Source organism: Capricornis sumatraensis, chromosome 19 (genome assembly GCF_032405125.1).
Source record: "Capricornis sumatraensis isolate serow.1 chromosome 19, serow.2, whole genome shotgun sequence".
NCBI classification, from domain to species: Eukaryota; Metazoa; Chordata; class Mammalia; order Artiodactyla; family Bovidae; genus Capricornis; species Capricornis sumatraensis.
The window spans coordinates 55,120,995-55,136,417 of record NC_091087.1 but is presented as its reverse complement, the minus strand read 5'-3'; the positions used below and the strand labels follow the sequence as shown (position 1 = coordinate 55,136,417).

Genomic DNA, 15,423 nt, shown 5'->3' with positions numbered 1-15,423 from the left:
ACAGTACAGTGTTGGGTCATAATGGCTTGCAATGTGACCATCCAGACTCCCATTTTATTTAGGGAAATTCATCAAATACTTATGAAGCACCAGCTATGTGCCAGGAACTGTGACAACCATTGGCAACACCATGGTGAATGAGACAGGCCTAATCCTTGCCCTCGCAGAGTTTCCAGTCTAGTGAGGAAGATAATCATTAAACACAGATCTACAGATATGAAAGTGTAAGTGAAGTCGCTCAGTCGTGTCCAACTCTTCGCGACCCCATGGACTGCAGCCTACCAGGCTCCTCTGTCCATGGAATTTTCCAGGCAAGAGTACTGGAGTGGGTTGCCATTTCCTTCTCCAGGGGATCTTCCCGACGTAGGGATTGAACCCGGGTCTCCTGCCCTGCAGGCAGATGCTTTACCCTCTGAGCCACCAGGGAAGTTGCTCTACAGATATGAAGGGTGTTGTAAAACAGTAGGTAGCAGTGCCGTGGAAGTGCAGAGAAAAAAAGCTCTAAACCACCCTCCTGGGGAGAGGAAATGTCTTCTTGAGAATAAATTCCCCAGGCAAAGATGGATGAGGAGAAGAGATGTTGAACAATGGAATCTCACAGTAGATGGTCAAAGAGCCTGCTATTTTTGGAAATCACTGATTCTCAAAGATTAACTATCAAAACATTTTTAAGCCACTGGGGAACCTCGGAGAGTGAGATCTTCCCACTAAGAAGGTAGACGGGCTCTCAAAGCTCAAGGTGATTGCTTCTAGCTCTGAACTGTCTGTCCAGGCACAAATCGACTTCTGCTCTTGTTCATGCAGAGGCATTAGATGTTTTCCCTCCCTCACTGTGATGTGTCTTCCAGCTACACCCATCTAGAAATAGAGGACAATGTTTCTTATAATGTGATACAAGGAACACGGGTGCAAAAAGATTTCTGTGGGTAGAACAAGGGACAAACATTAATAATTATGCTTTTTTTCTCATAAATTCCTTCTTGCTAAATAAATTCAATTGATTCTAGCAAGTCACCTTAAAGGAATATATTACATAAATAAAAACAAAACTAAGTTTGGATAACAACATTACACCAAGCGTGTTCTAAACCCATTAATGTCTCTACCTCGTATTTTTTCTCCTGTAAAATGGGAATAATAAGACTTGCCTCATTTATAATGGTGAAATGAAAATGTCCTTAAGCCATAGATGAGTTTCTGGTACTTAGCAGGTTTTCAGCAGATACAGGTTTCCTTTATTTTTCCCCTTTCTTGCTGCCCACATGCTGACCTTTCTACTGTCATTCTTATCTGGCCTCCACCATCAAAGGCAAAATGTAAAATGTTGCCCACTGACTGTATTTCAAATTAAAAGTTCAAGATAATCTTACTACTCTGATCATACTTACTACTATCATAGACATAAATAAATACACATATATGCCAGTACAAAAGAAGTGTTCTTAAAAAAAAAAAAGTGTTCTTTAAGACTGGAAGTCCTTTTTGTGTACTAATAATCATTAGGCAGATAGAGAGCTTTAATGTCACTATGATAAAGATTATTTTCTGGGCGAGTTTGATTTCTCTCTAGGTGAAAAGGAGTAGGAGGAGGAGTAGAGACTTTTAAACTAGAATAGAGGCTGACTTTCAGCTCCACCATTTACTAGCTGGTCACATAATTTTATCCTTCCGAGGCTCAGTTTCCTCATGCAAAGAAACCTGCTACCTGACAAGGCATAGGTAAAAAAGTAAAATAATGACTGTGAGGCATAGAACACTCTACCTGGCCTGGCCCACCGGCTTAACCAAGGTGTGGACTGAAAGAAAGGCCTCAGGTGGAAAACTGTAAGTTTGTGCAAGAGGTTGGAGGTCGGTACAGACAGAAACTCTGGGTCCCTAGGGGATATGGACCCAGGACCTGCAGCATTTGGGCACATTAGATATGATTCGCTCCATTATGCCATCATGGTCCTTGGTTTTTATCATTCCTGCCTCACGTTATAAGGATTTGTGTGTAATCAAAAAAAAAAAAAAAATCACTAATTGTCTCAGCGTGGGTTGTCTCAGAAAGCAGAGCCAGAGGCCAATGTTTCTGGGCAATGACTGTATCAAGAAGTGCAAACCCACAAAAGCAGGGGGAGAAACAAAAGCAAGCAAGCCAGGGAAGTCAAAAGCACCAGTGCAGGATACGTCTGGAAGCTGGGTACCAGCTTAGTCTCCCAGGTGAGGTGTACAGGAGGCTATATAGATGAGTATCTCAGAATACTTCACCAAGAGATGGAAAGGAGCTGATTTACTAGTTTTTTTCCTCTCATCATCATTGAAAGTTCATTTGACAGGGACTTGGGTCCCCTGCACGTCCACAGGGCATGTGGCCCAGCACTGCCACTGCTAGCAGGCCACCCCTCAGCTTTTAACAGAGAGGCCCCAGGGCTGTAGGTGAGAGATGTGTGGCTGGGGCATGAGATGAGGGTCTGTCAGTGGGTGCATGAGGTTGTTCTGATCTCATCAGCGGCCGGCCTGGGACTAAAGATTCTGGAGACAAGTGAGCACAAGAGGATGTGAAGAGGCTTATTAAAGGTGGCTGAGTCATCCACTGAAATACCAGGCATGGCCCAGTCCTCACGTGAACCTAGTACCACGCCAAGGAAACTATCTTAAAAGAGTGTGAAGCAGCCTCACAGTGGCTTCTGACTTAAAATCAACTTTCTACTATGAAACTCTGGTACCTCAAATGGAAAACAAAGGCAACTGAGTAGATGGGGGTATTTTTTTGCCATAGAGTCTCATCACAGTGAAAACAAGTCTCTGAGGAGCTGGAGACGTACTGGAAGAATGAGACACAGAAGGAAAATAAACTGAGTGGAGCAAATCCAAAGGAGTGTATGTCAGGAAACTTGGTTACTACCAGTGAGGTAAAGGAAAAGGGTTCTCTGCTTCACTAAAGAAATATTCTATTAAGAATTTCTAGCTGTTTTAAGGAGAAGGCAATGGCAACCCACTCCCATACTCTTGCCTGGAAAATCCCAGGGATGGAGGAGCCTGGTGGGCTGCAGTCCATGGGGTTGCTAAGAGTCGGGCACGACTTAGTGACTTCACTTTCACTCTTCACTTTCATGCATTGGAGAAGGAAATGGCAACCCACTCCAGTGTTCTTGCCTGGAGAATCCCAGGGTCAGGGGAGCCTGGTGGGCTGCCGTCTATGGGATCGCACAGAGTCGGACACAATTAAGCAACTTAGCAGCAGCAGCAGGCAATTATAAGTATATACAGATTTTTATATATGTTTATAAAATTTGCATTAAAGAGGCGGATGCTCAAAATCTTCATAGGCGCCATCCTGAGAGGAAGGCTACATGAAAAAGAGAAACATGTTTATGTGTTGGAACAACATACGTACTAGGAAGAATTCAGACCTGTGCAGATATTGTTCAAAGGAGGAGAAAGGAAATGTGCTTGACTTTAATTTCTTTATAGTCATCAGCTCTCTATTTTTTTTAATCTGGATATTGTTGAATATTTAGGTACTGATGAAAAGGTCAATGATCCTTTTTCTAAAATCATGCAGTATTATTTTTAAAGGAACTATTTTACTTTAAAGAAAATATTTTGTGTTACTAGGGCCCTCGAGAAACATTCTCTTTTAAATTCTAATCTTGTGAAAAAAATTCATTTTTGAGTTGTTACAAATCTGCAGAAAATGATGTAAAAGTTTTATAATTAATATATAAAGAAGATGTTAAAACGTATCAAAGGATTATATAAAAGACTAACACAAAGAATACAATAATGAAGATAGTGAAAACTTTTTTAAAAGCAACAAACAGGTTTCAATTTCTGGAAGAACAACTGTGTAAATTGCTACAGAATCTGTGGTCTATGTAGTCATACCACCGAGGCACGTTCTTGAAGATCAAGTGCTTTGTTATAGTCAGCCATAGCTTCTTCAATCAGACCTATCTTACCACGAACTTCTGCTCTAAGATTATATATTAGAGCATCATTAGGTTGCAAAGACAAAGCTGTAAAAGAAAAAAATTTTCAAGGTACCTTTTATGTGAGCACTCAAAAAGACTCCCATTTTTTAAATACAAATTTTATAGTAAATTATAATAATACTTTATTATTACTATAAGTTATTATTAGTAAATAATAGTATATAATATAAAAATAATACTTTAGTATTACCTATTTGAAAACATTTTTCCTCATATGTACATTATTTAGTTACATTTGAATCTTTATAAGAAAATTAACTCGGGAAACACACTACAATGTCTTTTTTGAAAGTCGAGCAATATTTGTGTATGATTTCCCTAATAATTTTCTACATTTTAAATACCAAAGCGGTAAGTTATTACATAAACAAATCTATATTGATTACATTAAAGATAAGATATATAAAACCATTAATTCTAATGTAAATTTATCTAAGCAAATAGACCTGATATGTTTCTTCTTTTATCATCTAAAAACAATTCAAACATTGTAATCTTACTCAAAAAATTACCAAAAAAATATACCTTTACTTAGGTCTTCTTCAGCCAGCTTATATTGCTTTAAACAACAGTAGAAGTATGCTCTGTTAAAATATACTGCAGCCCACAATGGACAGCTTTCAGCTACATACGCAAAATCTTCTTTTGCTTCTTCATATCGCTTTAATACTGTATTTGCAATAGCTCGATTCATGATAGCACATTCATTTTCTGGATCAAACTTTAAAGCCTTTGAGAAGTAGTCACTAGCCTATAGAAATGTGAAGATAATGACGATCTGAATATATTTTAACTGGCAGCTATACAGCAATTTGAAACACTTTTACCATAAAACTCAGGCCATCCGTATCAGATACAGATGATAAGAAGGTACAGTATTTGCAGAGAATGTAAAAGATGATAATAAAACCAACCAATAGTTGGTCTGCTTTGGGTTAGCATCCTGTGTCAGCAGTTTTAGATAGTGTCAGAGATAAAATACTCCTCTCTGCTAAAGTGAAATGTTCTCCTACCACCTCCCCCTGCTGTCTATGCCCCCACCCCACCCACCCCCCCACACACAAATCCCATATCCCTATACAACACTATGAGTTAAGAAAAAAGGTCACAACAGGAAAATAAAACATAAGTTAGAAAACTTTAACACTTTTCATATAAAAGCAGAGTAAAGGCTAAAGAGAGAAGTGAACTTTGAAAATAAAGTTCTAAACCATACCAAAAAGGTTTAAAAACACAGTTATACTACGAAAAGCTATAAGGAAAGAAGAGAGAAGATAAAAATCAGCTTTTCAAGAAGATCCAAGACTCCAGATGCTTCACAACAAATTCTCAAGCTGGAAAGGACCCTGCAAATGTGGTCCATAGACCGGTGTTGGGGTCTTAAGTAAGTTAGAAAAATCTTAAAAACTGCTCCTTCACCACAAATAGTTTGAGATACTGATTAGACATGCTACTACTCAAGGTAGGAATCTCTTTTCTAGTTAGAGTATGAATAAAAATTTGACTCCTTTGAATTTGAATTCAAAGGAAACCTCCCTAAATTTGGAAAAACCATTTTTAACAATACAGCTTGCTGAATCCAATCCTTTTATCACTCAATTTTCCCCCAGTGCACCACAGTTTCAAAAAAATTTTGAAACCTCCCTAAATTAGGAAAAGTCATTTCTAACAATACAGCTTGCTGAATCCAATTCCTTTAGCACTCAATTTTCCCACAGCACACCAGTCTGGCTTCTATCTATCTCCCTCTTTCCATGAGGTCAGTTTTTGGTAAGGCTAAGGGTGTTGTGAAGTCCAGCAGGCATTTTCTAGACCTTTCCTCCCACAGCATTTCTGTGGCACAGATGCCCTTGGTCTCTCCTTCCCCCTTAAAACTCTCTTTGTCCTTGAAACAGGGAGTCTCCCTAGTTTTTCTCCTACCTCTCTGATCATTTTCTCAGTCTTCTTCGCTGGACTGTTTTTCTTTATATTTCCCAGGGATTTGTTCTCAGTTCACTTCCACTGTGGGTGAAGTAAAACACTGGGAGCATGGTGGCCAGGAGCTCAGATCTCAGGGACAGATGTCCAGGCGCTACCACATATTAGCTCTATGCCCTCAGGTGAGTACCTAAAACACTCTTTGACTCATGAAAGCAAAAAATCGAACTCTCCTTTCAGTGCTGCTATGACAGCTAAGCGAGCTAACAGGTAAAGTACTGAGAACAATATGTAGACTATAATAAACACTCAATTATATTGATCCATCTTTTTTTTTTTTTTTGCTTGTATCTGCAAATGGAGAGATCATAGCCCCCAGGCAATACACCATGAATTTGACTGTTTGTGACTTTTGATAAGCAATTAGATCAAGACTGTGTAATCCATCTCATCCCAGAATGGGAGCTGTTCTGTGCTGTGGCTAAGTACCATTTAAGGATCCCTTAAAAAGGCGGCAGAATTGACATTCCTCTGTGAAAAGCTTAAAGAATTCACTCCTGAACAGGAGGCTGAACTCACAGTCATTACAAATGAGGCAAGGGAATGACTCAAAGCAGGGCCAAGACTTCCTTCAAAAAGTAATTTAAGTTTCATTTTAACTAACCAATAAGTCCTCAATAAAAACTATACAATTCAAAATCACAAAAGGATGACTTCAATCAGGTAGGAGCTAACACCTACCCCAGCTAAAATAAATGAACTTAGTAAATGAACTTAGTATGGCTAACTGTGAACAATATAACTTTCTATTGCAGCTTTAAATATATACTACTTAGGAAATGAAAGCCTATATATTTAATGAGGTTACTAGAAGAACAGGAGTATTATCACCCATGGAGTAGTTAGAGGACAAAGATGCCTACCACAATGGATGGCCTTGATTTAACAACTGGTCTAATTTCCACTGATTGACATGATAAGTCAATCAGTCATGTCCGCCTCTTTGCGACCTCATGGACTGCAGCACGCGAGGCTTCCCTGTCCATTACCAACTCCTAAAGCTTGCTCAAACTCATGTCCATCGAGTTGGTGATGTCATCCAACCATCTCATCCTCTATCGTCCCCTTCTCCTCCTGCCTCCAATCTTTCCCAGCATCAGGGTCTTTTCCAATGAGTCAGGCTCTTCACATCAGGTGGCCAAAGTATTGGAGCTTCAGCATCAGTCCTTCCAATGACTATTCAGGACTGATTTCCTTTCAGATTGACTGAAGTCACTTCAGTCTTGTCCAACCCTTTGTGGCCCCATGGACTGTAACCTGCTAGGCTCCTGTTCATGGGATTCTCCAGGCAAAAATACTGGAGAGGGCTGTAGTATTTCCTTCCCAGAGATCTTCCTGATTCAGGGACTGAACCTACATCTCTTCTGCCTCCTACACTGGCAGTAGGGTTCTTTACAACTACTGCCACCTGGGAAGCTACAACTTGTTTACTAGCTTCTAGATGCTTTCTGATTCAAATTGTGTCTCTAGAATTTCAATCCCCAAAACTAAAATTAGTTCAGAACCATAACTGTAAGTTCCCTTGTACCTGTAATTAATTAGAAGGCTGACTCAGTTATTATTGAAAAGTCACCTATAATTCATGATGCATCCAAATGTGGTTTAAAACCATGAAGCTACTAACTAATCACAAAAGAAGCCAGAACACATACATGTCTTAACCCTCTAGAGATTATTTGGTTTATTGAAAGACCCTTCCTCCTGGCCCTAAATCTTCCATCCATAGTCAGAAATAAAGCAGGGAGGAGGGTGTACAGCAAATAGAAGAATTTTCTCCACAAAAAAACCACAGAGCATACAAAAATAGCTGAATAAACCACTCTCAAAGTCTGTTTGTCTCTGAAGGGAGCACGCACTATAAAGCCCAGGTATCCAGTCTATCAAGACAGAGGACAGAATATATTTTAGATCAAATATTTGCCCAGCTGATGTGCCCCTAGTTTGAGGAAAAAGAGCCATACTTTTTAAGTATGATCAAAATTCAAACTACACTTCAGATCTAACCAAACAGTCTTATACATGATATCCATAGACTTATTCGGGACAAATAAGCTTAAAATGTGAGAGTTTCCTTCTCACGTGGACCATAAGCAGTTATGGAAACAGAAAATTGCCCTGGGCATTGTGTATGTCATAATCTCATTAACTGACTCTCTAGCACACAGACACATTGCCAAAACTCAGTTGGAGAGTAGTCTGAGCTTGACAAAGTTTAAGGTAACTTACCCTGACCGTCAGCCTCGGAAGACATTAGACTCCCAGCTATCTGAGGTCTGAGCTATGACAATCTCATTCATGCCTTACACAATAATATCTTTGATAATTCTCGGTCCCAGCATCTAACTTCACCTCTGAGGTCAACCAGCCTCATCATAGGGGTCAGCAAGCTAACTGATTTAACTTGGGAAAGAATGAAACTAACGCAATTGCAGTAGAGACAGAATGGAAATGGCATGTGTGAGAAAAAACTCAGAAGCAAAACTGACAGAATCAGATGACTGATTAGATGAAGCTGAGGAAGAAAAATTATGATTGATGCAATATTTCTACTCAGGTGACTCTAAGGAATGACATCTTGAATTGAGACAGGGTTTCTAGGAAGAAGAGCTGGACGGGGTGTAGGAGATACAGAGGTTAATTCCATTTTGACTCTAATGCACTTATAAAGCATCCAGTTTCAGCAACTGATAAGTATGGGTTAGGAGCTCAGAAGAAAGGTAGAGGCTGACATGCAGCAGAAGCCGTGGGTATGGATGTGCTTTCTGAGTAAGGAAATATAGGGGAAGAGACAGGAGTGTGATTCCTGGCATTAAAGAGCTTACCTGGAATGAGGAGATAAGAGACTAACTCAGAGAAATGGCTATGGAGTGACACAAAGCCATACTGAATTTGTATAGAAAGAATTATATACAAAGCAGTAGAGAGTCAAGATCTCACTTTAGATTTAACCACAAACTTCAAATGAGAACTTAAAGTTGTCTGGTAGTCCTACTATACTTTCCTGGAATGTTCACACTACCACTCTTTAGAATAATTATTTCACATGTTCTCTTTCCTCTTCAAAACTCCTAGCCACATGTCCCCCTTTTTACCTATCCATCCTTACTCTTAACTGGTAAATGATACTCATATCTCATGGAAAAACTATAACCAATAAATAGAAATGCCTACTATCAAAATCTACCTATCAGACTTCCCTGGTGGTGCAGTGGATAAGAATCCACCTGCCAAGACAGTGGACACGGGTTCCATCACTGGTCTGGGAAGATTCCACATGCCGAGGAGAACCTAAACTTGTGTGCCACAACCCCTGAGCTTGCGCTCTAGGGCCAGTGAGCCACAACTGTGGAGCACCACATACCACAGCTACTGAAGCCCCCATGCCTAGAGCCCATGCTCCACAACAAGAGAAGCCACCCCAGTGAGAAGCCTGCGAACCACAATGAGGATCTGCCCCCACTCACCGCAACTAGCTGAGAGCTGAAGAACTGGTACTTTTGAACTGTGGTGTTAGAGAAGACTCTTTAGAGTCCCTTGGACTGCAAGGAGATCCAACCAATTCATCCTAAAGGAGATCAGTCCTGAATAGTCATTGGAAGGACTGATGCTGAAGCTGAAACTCCAATACTTTGGCCACTTGATGTGAAGAACTGACTCATTGGAAAAGACCCTGATGCTGGGAAAGATTGAAGGCAGGAGGAGAAGGGGATGACAGAGGATGAGATGGTTGGATGGCATCACTGACATGAGTTTGAGTAAACTCTGGGAGTTGGTGATAGACAGGGAGGCCTGGCGTGCTGCAGTCCATGGCGTCAGAAAGAATCAGACATGACTGAGCGACTGAACTGAACACCACAACCAGAGAAAGTCTGCACAAAGCAACAAAAATCCAGTGCAATCAAAAAATAAATAAAAAAGCAACTTAAAAAAAAATCTATCCATCTACAGCAGCGGTACTCTCTTCTATACTCTGTCCGTTCCTTCACGACATAATGGATAGCGTGACCTGCTCTCTTCAAAGGCCACCCCTGGAACTTCCAAACTTTAGCCCCTTCAAATCCTCAAAGATTTCGATCCTAATTATCTCTGTCACTCCTACACCAACAATTTCTCCTCTTCCGCCAGATCCTTTAACATAGGAGCATGAATCAATATCCCTCATATTTTAAAAAATTAAAAGTAGCAACACCTTACTCCACTCCAGCCATCACCCCCATTTCACTACTTCTCTTCACAGGAGAATTTCTGGAACTAGTTGAACTGTCTACTTCTTCACCTCACATTTTCTCCAAAACCCTTTCCACTTAAGGCTCTGGTGCCATTGCTACTCCAATGATGTTCTTACCAAAGTCATCAAGGATTCTCTCCATCCTCTCTTACCTGGACTTCTCAGCAGCATTTGACACAGGACACATTTCTCAAGCACTTTGTTCTTGAGGTGATATATGCTCTCCTGCTTTTCTTCCCATCATCCTGGCTGGATTCTCCCTTCTCAGTCTACACTCTGGCATCTCCTCTCTGCCTCACTTCTAAACACTGATGTTGCCCCAGAGCTTGCTCCTTAAACCCCTTCTCTCCACCTACATTATCCACCCAGGTAACCTCCTATAGTCCCACACACATGCTAATACTGATACAGTACTGCTTACATGAGGTAGTATTAGATGTTTATCACACTACTAATATTATATTATTTTCTATTTCTTCCTCCAATAAAATGTAAACTACATCATAAAAGAAGTCTTCCTTGTCTTGTTTAGCTCTGTATCCTCAGGGTCTTCGTTAATTCCTAGCAGATGGCAGGTACATTATAAACATAAGGAGATTGAAAGAATGAAGAGCTAAGTGGAATCAGGAAGTACTTGCTCAACTCTTCCAGCAAAACGCAAAGGACTGTAGCCTCTCAGTAGATAGAGGTGTCCCGAAGATCACTTTTAAGGGGTATGGTGACAATATCGGGTGGAAGAGGAGAATACAGAGGTTATAGATCTCAGAAAATGCAAGCAATAAAAACAACTTTTTAAGATGAGTATGTTATCTTAGAAGCAAGGACTGTGAGAAGTTCTAAGAGACACAGAGCTTGTGATAAAAGTCTTCCCAAACCAGGCTACACTAAACAGAACAGACTGGAAAGTCCTTTGCAAAAGCATCAGAGGTAGCTCAACTCAGAAAGTTACCATGGAACATCACCCTGTTTTCCACAGGAATCTCTGCTTTCAGTCCAGGGGGGGAAAAAAAATTATCTCATTCAAATATAAGTAACAGAAAAGTAATTTGCCTGCCTTCATTGTAAAAACCAAAGATAAAAAATTAATAGATTTTTAGAAATAAAATAAAAGTGACCAGAAAAAAGTATTACTACACTGTAGGTAAAAGTTGTAACATTATAAAATGAACTAGAAAAAATTGGTAAGAAATTGCATTTAATTTTTTTAAATTAAATAATTAAATAATCTATCTTTAAAAAGAGGTGGCCAGGAAGAAATGTCATGGAAATGGCATAGAAAAGAATTTTAAAGAAACCTGAATTATAAGGTCCACAAGGGAATAACAAATTGAAAACACAGTAAAGATTTAGAAAGTGTTAGTCAATCAGTTGTGTCTGACTCTTTGCAACTCCATGAACTGTAACCCACCAGGCTCCTCTGTCCATGGAATTCTCCAGGCAAGAATACTGGAGTGGGTTGCCATGCCCTCTTCCAGGGGATCTTCCCAACCCAGGGATAGAACCTAAGTCTCCCAGGTTGCAGGCAGATTCTTTACTGTCTGAGCCATCAGGAAAGCCCAAAGATTTAGGAGAGAGATGCAGAAGAAAATGAAACAGAAATTAAGAGATTAAAAAACTGCTTGAAAAAAAATAACTGGCATATAGAAGTCAAAATACATCCCATTTATAATCATTGGTATTCATTGACATTGAAGAAAATCAAAATAGTGAAACAGAAAAATTCTTACACTTAATTCAACAAATTTTCCAGAATCTAAATATTGAAAATGCTCTGTACTTACAACTTTTACCCCAAAAGGTCAATTCTAACAAATACTTGAGTAAAACTTTTCATTTATAAAAACAAAAAAAACTGATTTTGTGATTCTGACAAAAAGAAGTCATCAACAACAAAAATCAGGTTTGCATCAGACTTTGGGTACAAACACATATAACACCGAAAAATAGTGAAAGACACAGACATTCAAGGAAAGGAAAAGTGAGTGAAGGATACTAAATCCAGACATGCTGTCTGAAGACATAAAGGCTGTGGGCTAACAGCTGTGAACATGAAACAATTCAAGGAATATGAACCCTTTCTCAAGACTCTATCTGTTGTGGTTGTTGTTCAGTCACTAAGTCCTGTCCAGCTGTTTGTGACCCCATGGACTGTAGCCCATTGTCCATGCGATTTTCCAGGCAAGAGTACAGGGGTGGGTTGCCATTTCCTTCTCCAGGGGATCTTTCTGTCACAGGGATTGAACCCGGGTCTCCTGCATTGGCAGGTGGATTATTTACCATTACTGACTCAGGGAAGTCCCCAGGACTCTACTAGAAGACTAATTTTAGAGCACCAAAAAATGATTGGTTAGAAGGGAAACTTTGGCAGAAAGCCTGGTGAGGAGAATTAAATATATTTAACTGAAGAACTAAGACTAAAACAAAAAAAAAAAGCATAACAAAATAGTATGCAAACATTAAATCTTCTCACAGCATAGGAATAACGAAGGACAACAAAATGGGAAAATACAGAGAGAATGGAAAGCAAGTTAACGTGACAAGTTGACATAAAAGAACTCAAGCATATTTAAGGATATTAAATATAAACATTTTTTAAAAAAGAAAACTATTAACTAAAAGTGACTAATGTGTGAGAGGGAGAAGTAAGAGGGAAAGATATTAAAGGGTCATTTTACTTTCCTGGTGGCTCAGACCATACAAAATCTGCCTGCAATGTGGGAAACCTGGGTTTGATCCCTGGGTTGGGAGGATCCCTTGGAGGAGAGCATGGCAACCCACTCCAGTATTCCTGCCTGGAGAATTCCCATGGACAGAGGAGCCTGGCGGGCTATGGTCCATGGGGTCACAAAGAATCGGACACAACTGAACGACTGAGCACAGCACACAGCACAGCACAGCAGAGAAACTAAAGAAATAAGGAAGTGAGGGCACAAAGGTATTTTTATAAAGGTAATCACTAAAGCAAAACTGCAAGGAGATCAAACCAGTCAATCCTCAAGGAAATCAACACTGAATATGCATTGGAAGGACTGATGCTGAAGCTGAAGAAGCTCCAAAACTTTGGTCACCTGATGTGAAGAGACTATTCATTGGAAAAGACTCTGACGCTGGGAAAGGATAAAGACAAAAGGAGAAGGGGTGGCCGAAGATGAGATATTTAAATAGCATCACCACTCAATGGACATGAATTTGAGCAAACTCCAGGAGATAGTGAAGGACAGAGGAGCCTGGTGTGCTGCAGTTCCTGGGGTTGCAAAGAGTTGGACACAACTCAGTGACAACAACAAAGTAAAACTGTAAACCTTCCTAAATATTAGGAAAAATTCTAAATTTTTAAATAAAACAAACCACAGAATAAAAATCTAAATACACATAAACATAAAATCACAGAACTAATACCAAATATACTGACTATGCCAAAATATAAATGGGATATTTATTAAAAGATAAATATTTTCAAATTTTGCCATCTAAAACAAAATCCAACTTGACACTGTAGGAAAGAGACAAAACTAAAACAAAGAATTTTAAACATTGAAAATAAAAGGAAGGACAAAGGAATACCAAGCAGAAGCCAATCAAATGAAATCAGAGGGCAGGATCTTCATATCAGATAAAGGAGAATTTATTCCAAAGAGAAACAAAGAAGAGCATTTGTAACACTGAAGATTACAATTCACAATGCATATATAATATGTATTAATATCTATAGATGAAATACTGTATTTCATAAGGTGGGAATTAAACAGATATAACTGGAGAAGGAAACGGCAACCCACTCCAATATTCTTGCCTGAGAAATTCCATGGACAAAGGAGCCTGGAGGGCCATAGTGCATAGGGTCACAAAGAGTTGGGCACAACTCAACCACAAAACAAGAATGAAAGAGATATAAAGAAACCTACATAGGATCACACTAATTATAGGATACTTGAATAAACCTTTCTCTGTACAAGATATACCAAATGAACAAAATAGTATGAATCAAGATTAATTTAAAATATAATTAATAAGGTAGATCTTATACATTTCAACACTATATGCTAATGATAGAAACTCTTTTTGGGAAGGCCCCTGGAATATTAAAGAAAAAAAGTTATCATGTATTAGACCACATTAAAACCCAATAAATTTCAATATTTAAAAATATAAAAATCCTCCCTCCTGAACATTTTAAGTGCTCCATCAATTTATCCTTTAATCAAAGGGGAAATTTGGCTAAAATTTCAAGTGCAACATTTTGGGAAAACAAAAATAAAAACACTAAAGACCAAAATTCAGGGGATACTGCTGAAAACATTACTTGGGAGAAAGGCATAACCCTTAACAACTTACCACAATATAAGTGAAAGAGTGAATAAATAAAGCTCTGACTCAAAAAATTAGACAAAGAATATAATAAAATTGAAGATAAAGAACAAAAGAGTAAACATTTAAAAACACAACAAATAGTTTGATTCGTGTAATGCATTACAATTCAAACATAATAAATTCAAAATATAAAAATATCATCTACTAACCCAACATTTTCATTTCAGACATTATGAACTGATGCTGAAAAAAAGATTGTTGCCATAAAAACCAGAAGTAACATACATATCTCCTCACCCCCAGTCAAGTGCTCATGTGACTGAAACTTAAGGTAGAAATTACGATGAGCTAGACAATTAGATCATGAAAGATAGTCTGAAAGAAAGTCTGAGATTTTGCTAAATGGGGACAAAAAGCAGAGAATTCCAGGTGGGAAGCTGGCAACAATGGACAGCAAGGAGACTGCAGGCACCTGGAGAAGTCCAAAACAATGTTTACTGGACAAGTGTTGAGTGGCTGATAATAATGAAAAGAATAAATGCACAGAGGTGTAAACATTTAATACATAATTATAGGCATTCTTATGAAAGAGAAAATCTCCTAAAGAGCTAATGAATGCCTGAGACATAAAGATTGCATTTTGAAACTATATGTAATGAAGAAAGCACTTACTGTCAAAAAGAAAACAAGAAGGAAAACTCACATTACCTGGGAAAATTGCCTGTGATGAAAGTAGATATTTCCTGCATTAAAGTAAGCCAGCGAGTAGGTGGGGTTTAAAGAAATTGCTTCTTGATAGTCTCTCATTGCGTTCTGTTGTTGACCCATAAACTCATGAATCACACCACGATTTGTTAAGAATTCTGCTGTACCATTGATCTGCAATATAATAGTAAGAGCAGTTAGCGTCTGGGAATAGTATTTATCTCC

General features: G+C 38.9%; 1 protein-coding gene across 1 annotated transcript in view; it reads right to left on the bottom strand.

The window, feature by feature from the left end:
• Positions 1 to 3,864: 3,864 nt before the first annotated feature.
• TTC6 (tetratricopeptide repeat domain 6) overlaps positions 3,865 to 15,423 on the bottom strand; it is a 198,872-nt gene continuing 187,313 nt past the window's right edge. The window contains exons 29-31 of the mRNA XM_068991521.1: positions 15,202 to 15,372; positions 4,503 to 4,728; positions 3,865 to 4,001 (exon numbers count right to left, since the gene is read on the bottom strand). Of these exons, the coding sequence (XP_068847622.1) occupies positions 3,865 to 4,001; positions 4,503 to 4,728; positions 15,202 to 15,372 (534 nt within the window). The remainder of the gene's footprint in view (positions 4,002 to 4,502; positions 4,729 to 15,201; positions 15,373 to 15,423) is intronic.